Here is a 13,648-nt window from a genome sequence, read left to right on the forward strand (position 1 = left end):
TTTTTAAAGTAAACTCTGTGTTCAATGTGGGGCTTGAACTCATGACCATGAGATCAAGAACTACATGCTCTACCACTTAGCCAGCCAGGTGGCTCCTATTCCCAAGGACTTTAAATATAAAATCAAATTACGCAAGGACAAAATTCCTTACCTGATTTAAACCTGTATACCAAAAATGAGAAACATTTTAATAAATCTCACACTAAGAACACTGGAAGTCACTCTGCATTAGTAATGGCAGAAAAAGATAAGAAAGGAGAAAACAAATTTCTCAGAGATTTTTTAAAGGAAGAATGGATTTAAGAGACAATTCCTTTGGGCTCTATAGCCTTTTTTTTTTTTATTCTGTAACTTTCAATGCTTCAACATGATGCCAAAAAAGAATATACTAAATAAAAGTAACCAGTAAGGAAATCAAACATTTATAAGATATATTTATTATTTTTCTGACCAAAGTGCAATGATTTTTAAATCTCCTTAAACAAATAATTGAAAAAAGTATTCAAGAAAATAAAACACAAATGGAAAATTAACCAGATGTTTTTACTTCATACCAATCCTACATTTAGTCTAGAAAACAAACAAAAACACTTTGAATCAAGTGTTACTAAAACGCTAACCAAATCATTTACCATAAACCTCGTACATGCATTTCAAGGTTCCACTGCTAGGAATTTTGTTAAGATCAATTTAATCATTAATAACACTATATAATAGAGCACAGGAACACAGGTCATTAGATGTGATCCTTGCCCCTCACCCTCAGATTAATGTCAGAATAAAGCTGACAATTCTGCCAGGCTCTGAACCCCCAGTGACCCCATCCCAATCCCTGGAAGCAAAGAAGATGCCCTGTCACACAACTTTGTATAAGTTGTAATAAAACAAAGCCTAAGTTTTCTTACCTTTCTATAGGAAATGGTCAGTTATTTGATAAATACTAAAACACTTCTAGGAATTCATTTTATAAGATTGTTTACCAAACACATTTTGCAAGAACTGACTACACAATAAGTTCCTTTGGAATTTGGTCCACAAATTCACTTAACAGGTTGGAAATTTAAAACCTGCAAGAAAAAAAGGATGTGGGGAATCCCTAATCCTAACATGTTGTAATTATTAAAGGGATATACAGACATACTAAAAAGTTTTGCTCACAGAAGGCACAAACTATAAAAGGGATATGCTTTTTGAATAAAAACAAAGAACTAAGCTGATATCCTTCTTTGTTTTGTGAGCACCATAGCTAAGATGAAGTTAGACCCGAATTCACTGTCTACTCCTACAACCAAAAAAATCTAAGATAAAAAATTTGTCTTACTACATACTTTCCAGCCATTAATTGAGATGTAATTATGAAAGATTAAAATTGCCTTAAAAAGGGGTTGTAATAGCAGCTATCAAAGCAATATTCAAGCATGATTTCGAAGATGCTTTCAGGTTTAGAGTTAGCCTTCTTTGTCAAAAATCTTCACGACTTCATCGAAAACCTGTAAAGGACAAAAATAATAGTAATTTAAAAAGCAGGTATTATTAAAACACATTATGTGGCTAAGTTCCTGTTAAAAAGTCAATTTTTAAATTAATTTTCAAGATGTATCATATTAAAAATATTGTAATTTGTTGGTTTCATCTATTTTACTTTAGACAGTAGTATGTAATAGCAAAAATACATAAAAAATGGTAAACAGGTACATTCAATTTTATTGTGTTTTCAGGACAAAACAAATTTCTTGATCGGTAGCAATTACTTGATAAAATGCAAACTGAAGTGGCTTGTTTTTCTAGATCTGGTTCTAAAGCACTAACTTCCCTGATGTACCAGCTCACTTCTATGGGAAGGAGTAATGGATAAAAAACCCAACAGAACTATGTGATAAACAAGGAAGGTCCAGAAAGGAAGACTCAGGGAATCAAGGCAAGAGGAGATGGATTAAGAGATACTAGAAAGAGCTGCTGGGCACTGAGAGATCATCAATTTTCAGAGGAGAGAAGGGCCGGGTCTGGAAGCCCTGCGCCCCTAGAGCTCTGTGCTCTGTGATGAAGAGATGGAAGCAGCCCGGTGCCCTTGAGCTAAGAGGAATTGCCATTCACATTAGATTTTAAAAAGTGAACACGGTCCAAATCATAGTTCTCAAAATGCCAATTTTCCAGTGCTTGAGCAAAGAGGTTTGGAATTAATAACCACGCATTTCTTGTGAGGAACAAGTCTGAAGTTGTAAAATTTACTTTAGACGCTTTTCAAAAAGGAGAAAAAAAAGCTCATTTTTCATTTAGTCTCCAGGGTCTTGAAAAGCAAACAAACTAACTTGTCATATCTCTTTTTCTCCTGCCTACCTACCCCCCCTGGCCCTGCTAAATCACATTTTTACTTGACTTTTCTTTTAAGGCAAGCTAGGGATACTCACTTCGTCAACAGACTTAGAGGCATCTATTTTCTTGACTTTCCCCATTTCTTCATATAAGTCAATAATTGGCTTTGTTGACTGAAGATAGGTCTGAATTCTGCAAAAACAGCAAATAATGCAAGGTTCTAAGTATCCACCCGTTCTTCCCCATGTTACAGGATCGCTCAGAGCACAACCCAGATCTGACTCCCTTACCATCTCCTTAGACAAGACATTTTACGTATTGAAGCATGCCATTCTCTGTGTCTGGGCAAACTGAGGCAGGTATTTAATCTGCTCCTCAAAGTTCCCAACTGAGCCTAAGGCGGCGATGTGTAAAATCTGCAAAGTACCTCTTCTCCAAGCTCTCTCTGTTGTCATCACTTCTACCACTACTCTTTCCCCTCTCAAGGCATCGTTCGATACAGATCTAAAAAGAGAAATAAATAGTCATTACAAAAAAAAAAGATGTGAATTTGCTATTCACATTCACCATCCTTTTTTTTTTTTTTTTTTAAAGATTTTATTTATTTATTTGACAGAGAGAGACAGCCAGCGAGAGAGGGAACACAAGCAGGGGGAGTGGGAGAGGAAGAAGCAGGCTCCTAGCAGAGGAGCCTGATGTGGGGCTCGATCCCAGAACGCCGGGATCACGCCCTGAGCCGAAGGCAGATGCTTAACGACTGCGCCACCCAGGCGCCCCCACATTTGCCATTCTTTTAACCTGAAAAGAGAACAAAGTTTGAAGAGAATACAAAAACTCCTACATTGAAACTAATTTGTCTAATTCATTAATCAACATGCAAAGTCCTTTTAAATTTAAACATGTGGCTCAATTTATATAAACTAGGTTAAATAAGTACAGAGCATAATAAGAATTCATTCATGACTCAGTTTTTCCTGTGTACTTTTTTTTAAACCGCAATAAAAAGAAGATCTGTATGTGTATGCTTCCATCTAGGATATATTATTAACTTATTAGGTATGAATTACATGCCTCAAACTTTGTTCCATTTTGCTTACTTTTTGATAATTCCATAAATCTCCTAATATTTAAGAATCAACAAATTTGCATTTGAATAAAGTATCCCTTGTTAATAGTGAATAAACATTCCTTAGTTATAAAGCTGTGGTAACATTCTAAAGTTAACTTTGAAGAATAACTGAAAACATATTTTTGAGGGTTGGAAAAAGAGAGTTAGATTTTCAAACAACGCAAAGGCTGCAGCAAGTCTCTCCAGCAGAGGCACATTTGCAATTCAACCCAAGAAGAGCCAACTTCCTTCCAGGCAGTACTTCAGAGTCTTATTCTTTCAGGCTGTTGGCACTAATTTAATGAAGTTATAGTGCAGCTGTCAAACAGTCAGGCCCTTTAATTAAATGATCCTGAGAAATTCATTTAGTTATTCAAAGGTATGTCTGGGTATGTTATTAGAAGTACCAGGAAGAAAAAGAAGGCTTCCCTGCTTTTTTCAAGATCCTTTCACTCTTAGGGAGATCACTATCAAGCTATCTTCCCCCCTCCCAAATCAAGCTAGCTTATATGTTTAAAAAAGAAAGCTTTCCCAACTTCCCAAAACTGTTTCCCTAACATCCTAAGGCAATGCTCTCTGATAAGAGCGCAGCCTCATTACCTCACATCATTGGACACGTCAATTCTTACTTAAAAACAAAGCAACTACTTGTTATCTTGAAAATAAAACAAATTTGAGGTCCACAAAGTTGCTGATGCCAAACAGTTTTTAGTAGTCCAACAGCAAGACAGTGCCTCTCCAGTTCAATTTACCAGTTCAAAGTAAAACTGCTGCCAATATAACATGTAAATGTAAGTACAAAGTCACTGTTTTTCTCTAAAAACAACTGTCCGTTGGTTAAAGCCCATGTGAGCTGATGAAGGTCTTCATTACCTCATTATTACAATCAAAAAACAGAACGAAAGACACATCTGCCTTCCCATCCATGGTCTTGTTCCATCCTTGAAGGTTGTCTTGATTTCTTGGAAACCCATCAATCAAGAATTTATTCTTCTGAGCATTGGCAGCCATTGTCTGATCCATTTCCTAAAAGAGAAGGAAGATTTAGGTTCAACAGGACAACAACAAAATGCAATTTCTTTTTTTCAGTGTTAACATGTTAAAGAAAAGCATATACTAGGTTCAAAAGTAGCCTAACTGAAGGAGTGACTAATTTTATGAAGTTTATGGGGCGAGGGTAGAAGAAAAGGTTTGACTCAGGAACGATGTCCATTTGAGGGGGTATCTGAAACAATGAAGCATAAGCAGAAATGTGAAAAAAAAAAAAAAAAAAAAGCTCGTAAGGTAGATATCAATAAATGACTACAAAATGCTGACTGACCACACAGAAGAAATTAAAATATAAAGACGTACAGAATTCTATTAATTTTAAATTGGCAGCAAAAAGATTAGTTGAAAAATGGAGTGAAAAGGGTAGAGAAGTTCTTTTTTTTTTTTTTAAGATTTTATGCTTACTTAAATTTTAATTAACATATAACGTATTACTGGTTTCGGAGGTAGAGTCCAGTGATTCATCGGTCTTATATAACACCCAGTGCTCATTACATCACGTGCCCTCCTTAATGTCCATCACCCAGTTACCCCATCCCCCCACCCCGCTCCCCTCCAACAAAATGCAATTTCTTAAGCAGGGTGTTGGAGATATGAGTGTTTGTTTTGTTATTATTATTCCTTAAATCACTAGTAAAGAGTGGAGGGTGCATAGAAAAAAAAAAAAAAAGACTTAAAGGCAATGATCCAGTGTAGCAAGTTGGTGGAATTACAGGTATGTATCCCTTCCCAATTTATACACGTACACACATACAACTTTTTTTCCTGCAGTTTCTAGATTTTCTTCAGTAAGCATTTATTACTTTCATATACACATTCACAAAGTTATGAACGGCAAAAAGAAAAAAAAAAAAAAGCATTAACCAGTATCTTTGCTCCAGCCCCTAGAGACCCTATCTTGCTACCCCCCTGCCCCCCCCCCCCAATTCCCAAGTCATTTTGCTGTAGGAAGAAGTATGCTGCTTCTGCAGCCATTCAGATTCTCTGCAATAATTCAAGTCCAACTGCACAAAGCTTCAGACAAATATAAAGAGATTGCTAGCATTAATTATTAGCATAAAAGTTAATATATTTCTGACAGAAGCTAAATAAACTTTAAAAGCCACTAGCTACCCCATAACACAGGTAGCAGAGGAAAGAATTCAGTCAAGAAAGACAGCAAGAGAGCACGCTTCACCACCCTCCCCCAAAGTCTGAAGCCAGAATGTCGAAATATGTGAACAGGGGATGCATATCTCTGAGGTCTCCAAATCCTCACCACCGCCCGCCACCATGGGGTATGCACTGATGCATGGCTCTGACCCGCTCTAGAGAAGCCTCTATTCCAAAGCTAACCAACAGCCTGTCCCCTCAGTGCTCAAACTATCTCCTTGTTCCTCCAGAAGAACAAGGGCCATCAGGCCCTCTGATTCCTTCATCTGAGGGTTGGCTGTGTCCCAGCATTTGCTTCTCCAATATTCTCCAAGAATACAAAACTTGCCCAGAATGTTTTTGGGCCCCTGCTATATAGCATTTCTACTCCAATTATGGTAGGGAAGGTATCTGAAGAGGTGCATGGATATTGTGCTCACTCAATGTACATTAACTCAAGGCCTATTACTAGGGAACATGGACAGCGACATGGCTCTTGGCGGGGCTCATGGTTCAGCAGGTAACAAACGGGTAAAGAAATGTGCTAAGTTCTATGAGGACGTATTAAAGGATGCTATGATAAAACAAAGAAATAAAGCTGATTCCTAAATCAAGAGCTGAGTCCTAAATCATGAAGTGGCAAGCAGACAGGGATCAAGGCACTCCAGAGAGTGTAAACTGAATATATAAAGGCTCGGACATGAGAAAGCATAACAGCTTTGATGAATCTGAAGTAAGCTGAGGCAGCTGAATATTAGGACATGTTACAGAGTGGTGGGAGATATGACTAGAAAGCAGGTAGGGGAAAGATTAAGGAACAATTTATTATGCCAAAGGAACTGGTTTTTATTCTGGAAGCAACAGAGGACCGCTAAGGAATTTTAAGCAGGATATGCTTGTATCACCTTCTAGAAAAAAAATCACCCTGACTGGGATGCCTGAGTGGCTAAGTCTGTTGAGCGTCGTCAACTCTTCATTTTGGCTCAAGTCATGATCTCGGGTTTGTGAAATCAAGCCCCATGATGGGCTCTGTGATGGGCTCCGCACTGGGTGTGGAGCCTGCTTGAGATTCTCTCACTCCCTCTGCCCCCCTCCCCTCCCCCTCTCAAAAAAAAAAAAAAATCACCCTGACTGCGCCATGAAGGTTGAATTAGAAGGGGACAAGCATGGATTAAAGGTAAAAAGACTCATGAGAAGGCTCTAGTGATGGTCCAGGTAAGGAAAAGAGGACCTGAACTACGGTGACAGTGGTAATAGAGAAAAAAAACTAAGTCAAAGAGGGTTAAGAGGAAGTTAACTGGAAGATCTGCTCACTGAATTGATATGGGAAAGTGAGGAAGAGGTGGAAAATACCGGATAGCCCCCAGATTTCTGGCTTGGGCACAGATGGTAGAACCATTAACCAGGACAGGAGATGAAGGGTGATTACACTTTAGATGATACACTGATACGCTGAGACACTTGTTAAATATTTGGGCGGCTGTCTAGTAATTAGAAATATAGGTCTGGAGTTCAGGAAAAAGGTGTGTGCTAGAGCTATCGATTTTAGCATGTGTTAGTATAATGAGAGCCGTGGGCATGGCTAAAAGCATCCAGCATGGACTACGTAAAAGGAGAGGAGAACCATGGATAAACCCCAGAGAACACCATGGTTTAGGAAACTTGTAAGGAGACGTAAGGAACAACAGCTGTTGAAGCAGGAAAGAATTAAGAAAAATGGTGTCACACAGAACAACGAAGTTTCAAAAAGACAGTGAATAGAGTTAAATGCTATAAGAAAAATCACTAAAAATAACCCCTAGATTTGATAAGAAAGATCACTGGTAACAATAGCAAGAGTAGTTTCAATGCAGATGGAAGTAGAACCTGACTACAAAGGGCTGAAGAGCAGAAAGTGAAAAACGGAGATGACTTTTTCACGTTTAGTGATAAAGCGGAGAAAGGGCATTACATCTAAAGAATAGGGAGGGAGGATATATTCTGGAATAGAAGCAGGTGACTCCAATCTCTGAAACAAAAGGTAAGAATGCGTGTAAATGAGCCACTCCTCCCCCTCAAGTTCCTGTGTTGCACCCAGGTGCTCATAGATCTCTCTCCCGTTGGGTTTCAACGATTTCTTGCTGTTCTCACTCTTGCATTTCTCCTTCGCAGTTTCTTTTATGTGAAAATACATGTTAATGACTCATCCTGGGAATCTATAGTGGAGAGATACCACGTAAATGCAAGATAACTATATTTAAGATGGGACATATTTTAATTTGATAGCTGCTAATCTCCATATTTCATACTGACGATGGTGACACATTCACCACAAAAGGAAACATCAAAATTGAGAAAATGGCAACAATTGGAGGGTCATGGGAAAAAGGAAGAAAGGAAAGGAAGGAAGGGAAGGAGGGAGGGAAGAAAGAAGGCTTACAAGAAAACAGAAAAGGGAAAGGAGGGGGGAAGGAAGAAGAGGAGGAGGGAAGGGAGAAAAGGAAGAAGAAACAGAAATGGAAGTGACACACTGCATGTTGTGGAAGGATCAAGGACACACATATGGATGTGAAACTGAGCTAGCTGATCCTAGATCGAGGTAGAGAATGCTTGCTACTGCCCAGTTTCTTCCCAGGTGAAAGCAGAATGTCCAGTATTACCATTCTCAAACAGCATGGCCACCTACCACAAGCCAAGAAATTTAGTACTCTCATTTTTTTTTTTTTTTAATACTCAAAGGAAAAGTAGATTTAGTTTCTCATTTCCTTGCTGGTTTAAACTGGTTGGCATTCACAGTCCTTACCCTCTTTAACAAACTGATGGTTATCTCAACTGGCACAATCTTGCCATCTTTAATGTACTTTTCAATGAGTTCACCATACTGTGAATCTGGGTTCTTCCTTTCATCACGAAGAAGTTCTCCTGCAGAAAGGTGGGTGTAACCATATTTCTGAAAGAAACAACACATAGGGAAAAAAATCAGAATACATTCAACCCAGGAGCACCTGGGTGGCTTGGTCGGTTGAGCATCCCGCTCTTCATTTCGGCTCAGGTCATGATTTTGGATGGAACCTCAGGTCTGGCTCCGCCCTCAGCATGAGTCTGCTTGTCCCTCTCCCTCTGCTCCTCCCCCGGCTCACTCTCTCTCTCTCTCTCCCTCTCGTTCTCAAAAAAAAAAAAAAAAAAAAAATAATAATAATACACTCAACCCAGTGGTAGGACTATCAATTTTTTTCCTTCATGTTAATTTCCATAGTCTAACTTTTCTATAATATGCTTTGCTTGTACAGTAAACAAATAATAAACAAATTTTAAGAGATTTTATACAATCAAGCTTGCTTAAAAAACATTCTTGGGGCACCTGGGTGGCTCAGTCATTAAGCGTCTGCCTTCGGCCCAGGGCGTGATCCCAGGGTCCTGGGATCGAGCCCCGCAAGGGGCTCCCTGCTCTGCTGGGAGCCTGTTTCTTCCTCTCCGACTCCCCCTGCTTGTGTTCCCTCTCTCACTGGTTGTCTCTCTCTCTTTGTCCGATAAATAAATAAAATCTGAAAAAGAAATTTTTTTTTTTAAAGATTTTATTTATTTATTCGACAGAGATAGAGACAGCCAGTGAGAGAGAACACAAGCAGGGGGAGTGGGAGAGGAAGAAGCAGGCTCATAGCGGAGGAGCCTGATGTGGGGCTTGATCCCACAACGCCGGGATCATGCCCTGGGCTGAAGGCAGACGCTTAACCACTGTGCCACCCAGGCGCCCCTGAAAAAAAAAAATTCTTAACCTGGTAGGGCATGGTAGCTAAAATGTTCACACACCAAGAAATCATCCCGAAATTTATGTAACTATTCAAGGCCTTAACATTTCATTATAATTCTTTAGAAACACAATCAAAGTTTAAATGTCATTAATAATGTTAAAAGAAATGCCTAACAAAAACCTATATAATTCAAGGCAAAAAAAAAAAAAAAAAATCTCACCACTGTTGGCCATACCCACCTTCTACAAAATGCTTCCCTTCCTTAAAACATCGAACTGAACTCATCGGCATTTACACTAACCCTGTTCTTCTGGTCTGTTCCCTTTCTTGGTAAATAGCACAAGTCCTACCTCCTCCACAAAATTAACTTTCCTAACCACTCTGGAGAGTGGTCACATAATCAAACAGTGCCTTCAAGTACCACTGTCTCTCTACCGAGACCACTACCTTCCTTACCATTCTTAAATATCCATCTCCTCCTTCTCTAGTTGCAACTAGAGGTCTCATCTGTAAAATGGGAATACAGATACCTATTTTATAAGTTAGTGGTGATGACTAAATGAGATAACATATATAAATTGCCTACCAAAGAGCCTGATGCATAGTATGAGATAAAAGTCATCAATTATCTTCTTGCCATTATGAAGATACTTATCTTAAATAATCTAGAAGCATTTTTATATTATATGTATATATATATACACCATTTTTATATTACGTATATACATATACACACACCTGCATACGTACGCACTTTAATGGTTTTTATAGAAGGACCAATCAAGAGGCTTAAGTGAAATTACAGATACGAATAGCCTATGAGAGGTCAGTAGAATAGTATTATTATGATTGTGATGATCATTATTGTGTAGGACCTAATGATGCATTAGGTCAGGGTGTAGGGTAATAGTTGAACTAAGTCATATGAGATGCTATAGTGTTGTTCTGCCATTTCCCCATGACTGGAATGAGAAAACAATGTAGATCTAAGAAACAATTCTGAATAATGAGAAGCTTCTTCCACCACATGAACGTACACATTCCCTGTCATTAAATCAAAAGAACTATAAAATCTACTTAAAAAACATTTTTGGGGCACCTGGGTGGCTCAGTCGGTTAAGCCAACGACTCTTGATTTCAGCTCTGATCATGATCTCAGGGTTGTGAGACTGAGCCCCAAGTCGGGCTCTGTGCTCCGCGCGGAGTCGGCTTGTCCCTCTCCCTCTGCCCCTCCCCCCACTTGTTCAATCTCACTTTCTCTCTCAAGTAAATCTTAAAAAAATTGTTTCAAATAAATAATAAAAAGAACACTTAATATTTAAAAAAGTGTTTTTACTCTCAAATATCAGGGCACTCAGAACTATATTCAATTTTCAGTTACAACAATCATCTCACCCCAAATTCTTAAGACTCCCTAAATGGGTTTTTATCTCACCTATAGTTAAGTGTACAATAAAAATTTAATATCTTAAATTTATCTTTAATTTCAACATTTAGATTTGAGGAAGCCCACATTCCCACCCTCCTTTTAAAGCAGGATATTTCAATTGCACAGTTCATAAAAACTCTCAATTACCTAGGTTATGGTGAGTCTTCTTTTTTTGGACTGCAGAAGCCATATATTCTTTACCCCTTTTTCTATTTCTAAACATTGTTGGCTAAACTTGTTCTTGCTGAGTAAAGTAAGCTAGCGGCAAGGTAGTCAGCAAAGGAAAACAAACTCTAAATAGTTTATTTGCTGACTAAAATTGGGCATAAAGTTGGATGAGAATAAACAAAACCGCAGCGTCACTCGTGTCTCTTAGTCATACAGCCCCTTCCATTAGAATAATCAAAAGTGTATTTAGTTGTTGTAACAGGCTTTAAAAAAAAACCCTCCCATTGTTTACAGAAAATGGAAATACAAAATGTTTAATTATTTAAACTGTTATTCTAAAATTATTTCCACACCACACCATTTTTAAATGCTACTTTGATCACCAAGCATAAGGAAACTACTGAAAGATGGGTGTAGAAAAGACTATAAAAAATGAGGCGTGACCCACTTTCCCACTCACTATTATAATTTTCAAAAAGCATTTTGCAACTAGTGTCCATAAAATTTTATAGCAGCTCCATTTCCTACAGCTTACTTTGCTTCCTGCTTGGAAGTCTATGCTTGCTGGATGTTCGCATCTGGTCTAGAGATTATAGCATATGGTAATATTGAATAACTGCAGAGACAAACAGTACTAAACAATGGCAAATGCTTAGTGAAACACCAACCACACAGACTGCTCTGTACGGACTGCCTCTGCTGCAGGAACAACATACATTTAGAAGCCCAGCTAGTAATTTAGAAATGAGTACATACGGTATTGGTTTCCTGACTCTGGAGTGCTCCAATTTGCAAGCTTTACATTGCATTAAAATGGGTTTTGGCATATCACTTTTCTAAAAGAGAAACTAGTTATAAACTGTAGAAGTATACAAATGATATTTTAAAAAATAATTACACACAGTTTGTCAAAAAGAGAGAAAACAACCTTATCTACAAAGTCAAACAAAACAAGGAATTTAAATAAATATAACCACGTCAGATCTATACATGTGTCTTCCTATTTCTCATCCACATTCCACTTTTTAAAATCCTCTATTTACTGTTTTATACTATATTTTTCTTAAGGATTTTGCTGAAGCTTTCCTCTTACCACAGAGTTTCTACAACAAAAAAGCAACTATCACTTACACACTAGCTATTATGGTATTTTAATAACAACTTCAAGGAGCATGTTTTTAAAGCATTCTGTTGTCATTAAGTAGTCACTGATGCCAATTTTGAGGAAAGCAAGAATGGCTATTTCCCAGGCTTAACCAAAACTTTTTCACATTCTCTGAAATTTCCTAGCAATTAAAACCTAGTGGGTCACTAACTGCAGTCTTAAGAACAACATTCAAAACCACAGCAGGTTATAAATACTATAAACTACAATAAATACAATTACAAGCTACTATTCAACTAAAAATAGCTTTGTAGTGACAAATGTATAAACTCAATTCATTTAGAGGAACAGTCGCAACTTTTTACTTTCATTTTCTCCCGTAAGAAACTGAAAAAACAACTCAATAAATTTTTATAAACCACATACTAAGATTTGGAGGGAGAAAAAAAAAGCACCATGCTCTCAATAAGGACAGAATGGCACTCTACTTTACTAGGTGAATGTTGACAATTTTATGGTATCAAATCTCCAATCATCTTGACGGACTTCTTTCACTTCTTAGCAATCATCTTTCCTTCTTTCTTAATTTAGGTAACGTGGTTCTATGTGAACAAAAACAATAAAAACAACCAAAAACAAAACCACCACAACAAAAAAGAGTTCAAGGTAAAACTGATACGGGGTGCCTGGGTTGGCTCAGTGATTAATAGTCTGCCTTCAGCTGAGGTTATGATCCCAGGGTTCTGGGACGGAGCCCCGCCTAGGGCTCCCTGCTCTGCAGGAGCCGGCTTTTCCCCTCTTGCTCTGCCCCTCCCCGCCCCCACTCGTGGTCTCTCTCTCTCTCTCTCTCTCTCTCAAATAAATAAAATCTAAAAATTAAAAAAAGGTAAAAATGATGCATAAATGGCAAGTCCTTGGAGGCAAGAAGAGATCCAGATGCCAGATACCTCCTCCAGTTAGTGTGGTGATTGGAAAGTACCATGGGACTGCTTCTGAGCCTCACAACAAAGGGCACATAGCAGATATATCAGATATAAATATATTTTTAATGTAACTATGTGTGTTAAGATTATTGGGCATCCTTTAAATAGTGGACGCATCTATGAAGCATTTAAGACTAAGTTTACTTTGGATTCCCTAGAAGATTAATGAACCTTCAAATGTAAATTTTGGTTATGTACTATCAACAATGCACCTTCAGCAGAACACCCAGAAATGCTGCAAGGACTATCCAGAGCGATCCACTCACCAGTCTGGTGCTTGTTGCAAACAACAGCTTCAGAGCCTACAGCCTCCCAGCAACATTTTACGTAAGCCTATCATTCATTTCAAAGGGATTTCCAATAGAACTTTTTCCAATTACTCTAAATGAGATGTCTGACAAGGACCTTCCAAGAACAGAATCTGCCAGTCTTGGGGAACTTCCATTACTTTGAATGTAAAAACTAACACAGTGCCCAGATGCTTAAAACTGGTCAAACGTTTAAGGTTCCTTCCAGTTTCACCGACAGTGGGTTTGAAAAAGGGTCTTTCCTATAATCACCATTAAAGAAAGGTTAGCATTAAAAGAAAAAAAAAAAAAAATCCAGGGCAAGAGAAGCCGAGTGTAATAG

General features: G+C 38.1%; 1 protein-coding gene across 2 annotated transcripts in view; it reads right to left on the reverse strand.

Moving 5' to 3' along the window:
• Positions 1-417: 417 nt before the first annotated feature.
• CMPK1 (cytidine/uridine monophosphate kinase 1) overlaps positions 418-13,648 on the reverse strand; it is a 34,122-nt gene continuing 20,891 nt past the window's right edge. For both annotated transcript variants that reach the window (XM_026498156.4, XM_026498157.3), the window contains exons 2-6: positions 8,385-8,531; positions 4,295-4,447; positions 2,741-2,817; positions 2,409-2,505; positions 418-1,490 (exon numbers count right to left, since the gene is read on the reverse strand). In XM_026498156.4, coding sequence (XP_026353941.1) covers positions 1,449-1,490; positions 2,409-2,505; positions 2,741-2,817; positions 4,295-4,447; positions 8,385-8,531 — 516 coding nt within the window. In that variant the 3' untranslated portion in view covers positions 418-1,448. The remainder of the gene's footprint in view (positions 1,491-2,408; positions 2,506-2,740; positions 2,818-4,294; positions 4,448-8,384; positions 8,532-13,648) is intronic.

The sequence above is a fragment of the Ursus arctos genome, unplaced genomic scaffold (genome assembly GCF_023065955.2).
Source record: "Ursus arctos isolate Adak ecotype North America unplaced genomic scaffold, UrsArc2.0 scaffold_12, whole genome shotgun sequence".
Taxonomy (NCBI): Eukaryota; Metazoa; Chordata; class Mammalia; order Carnivora; family Ursidae; genus Ursus; species Ursus arctos.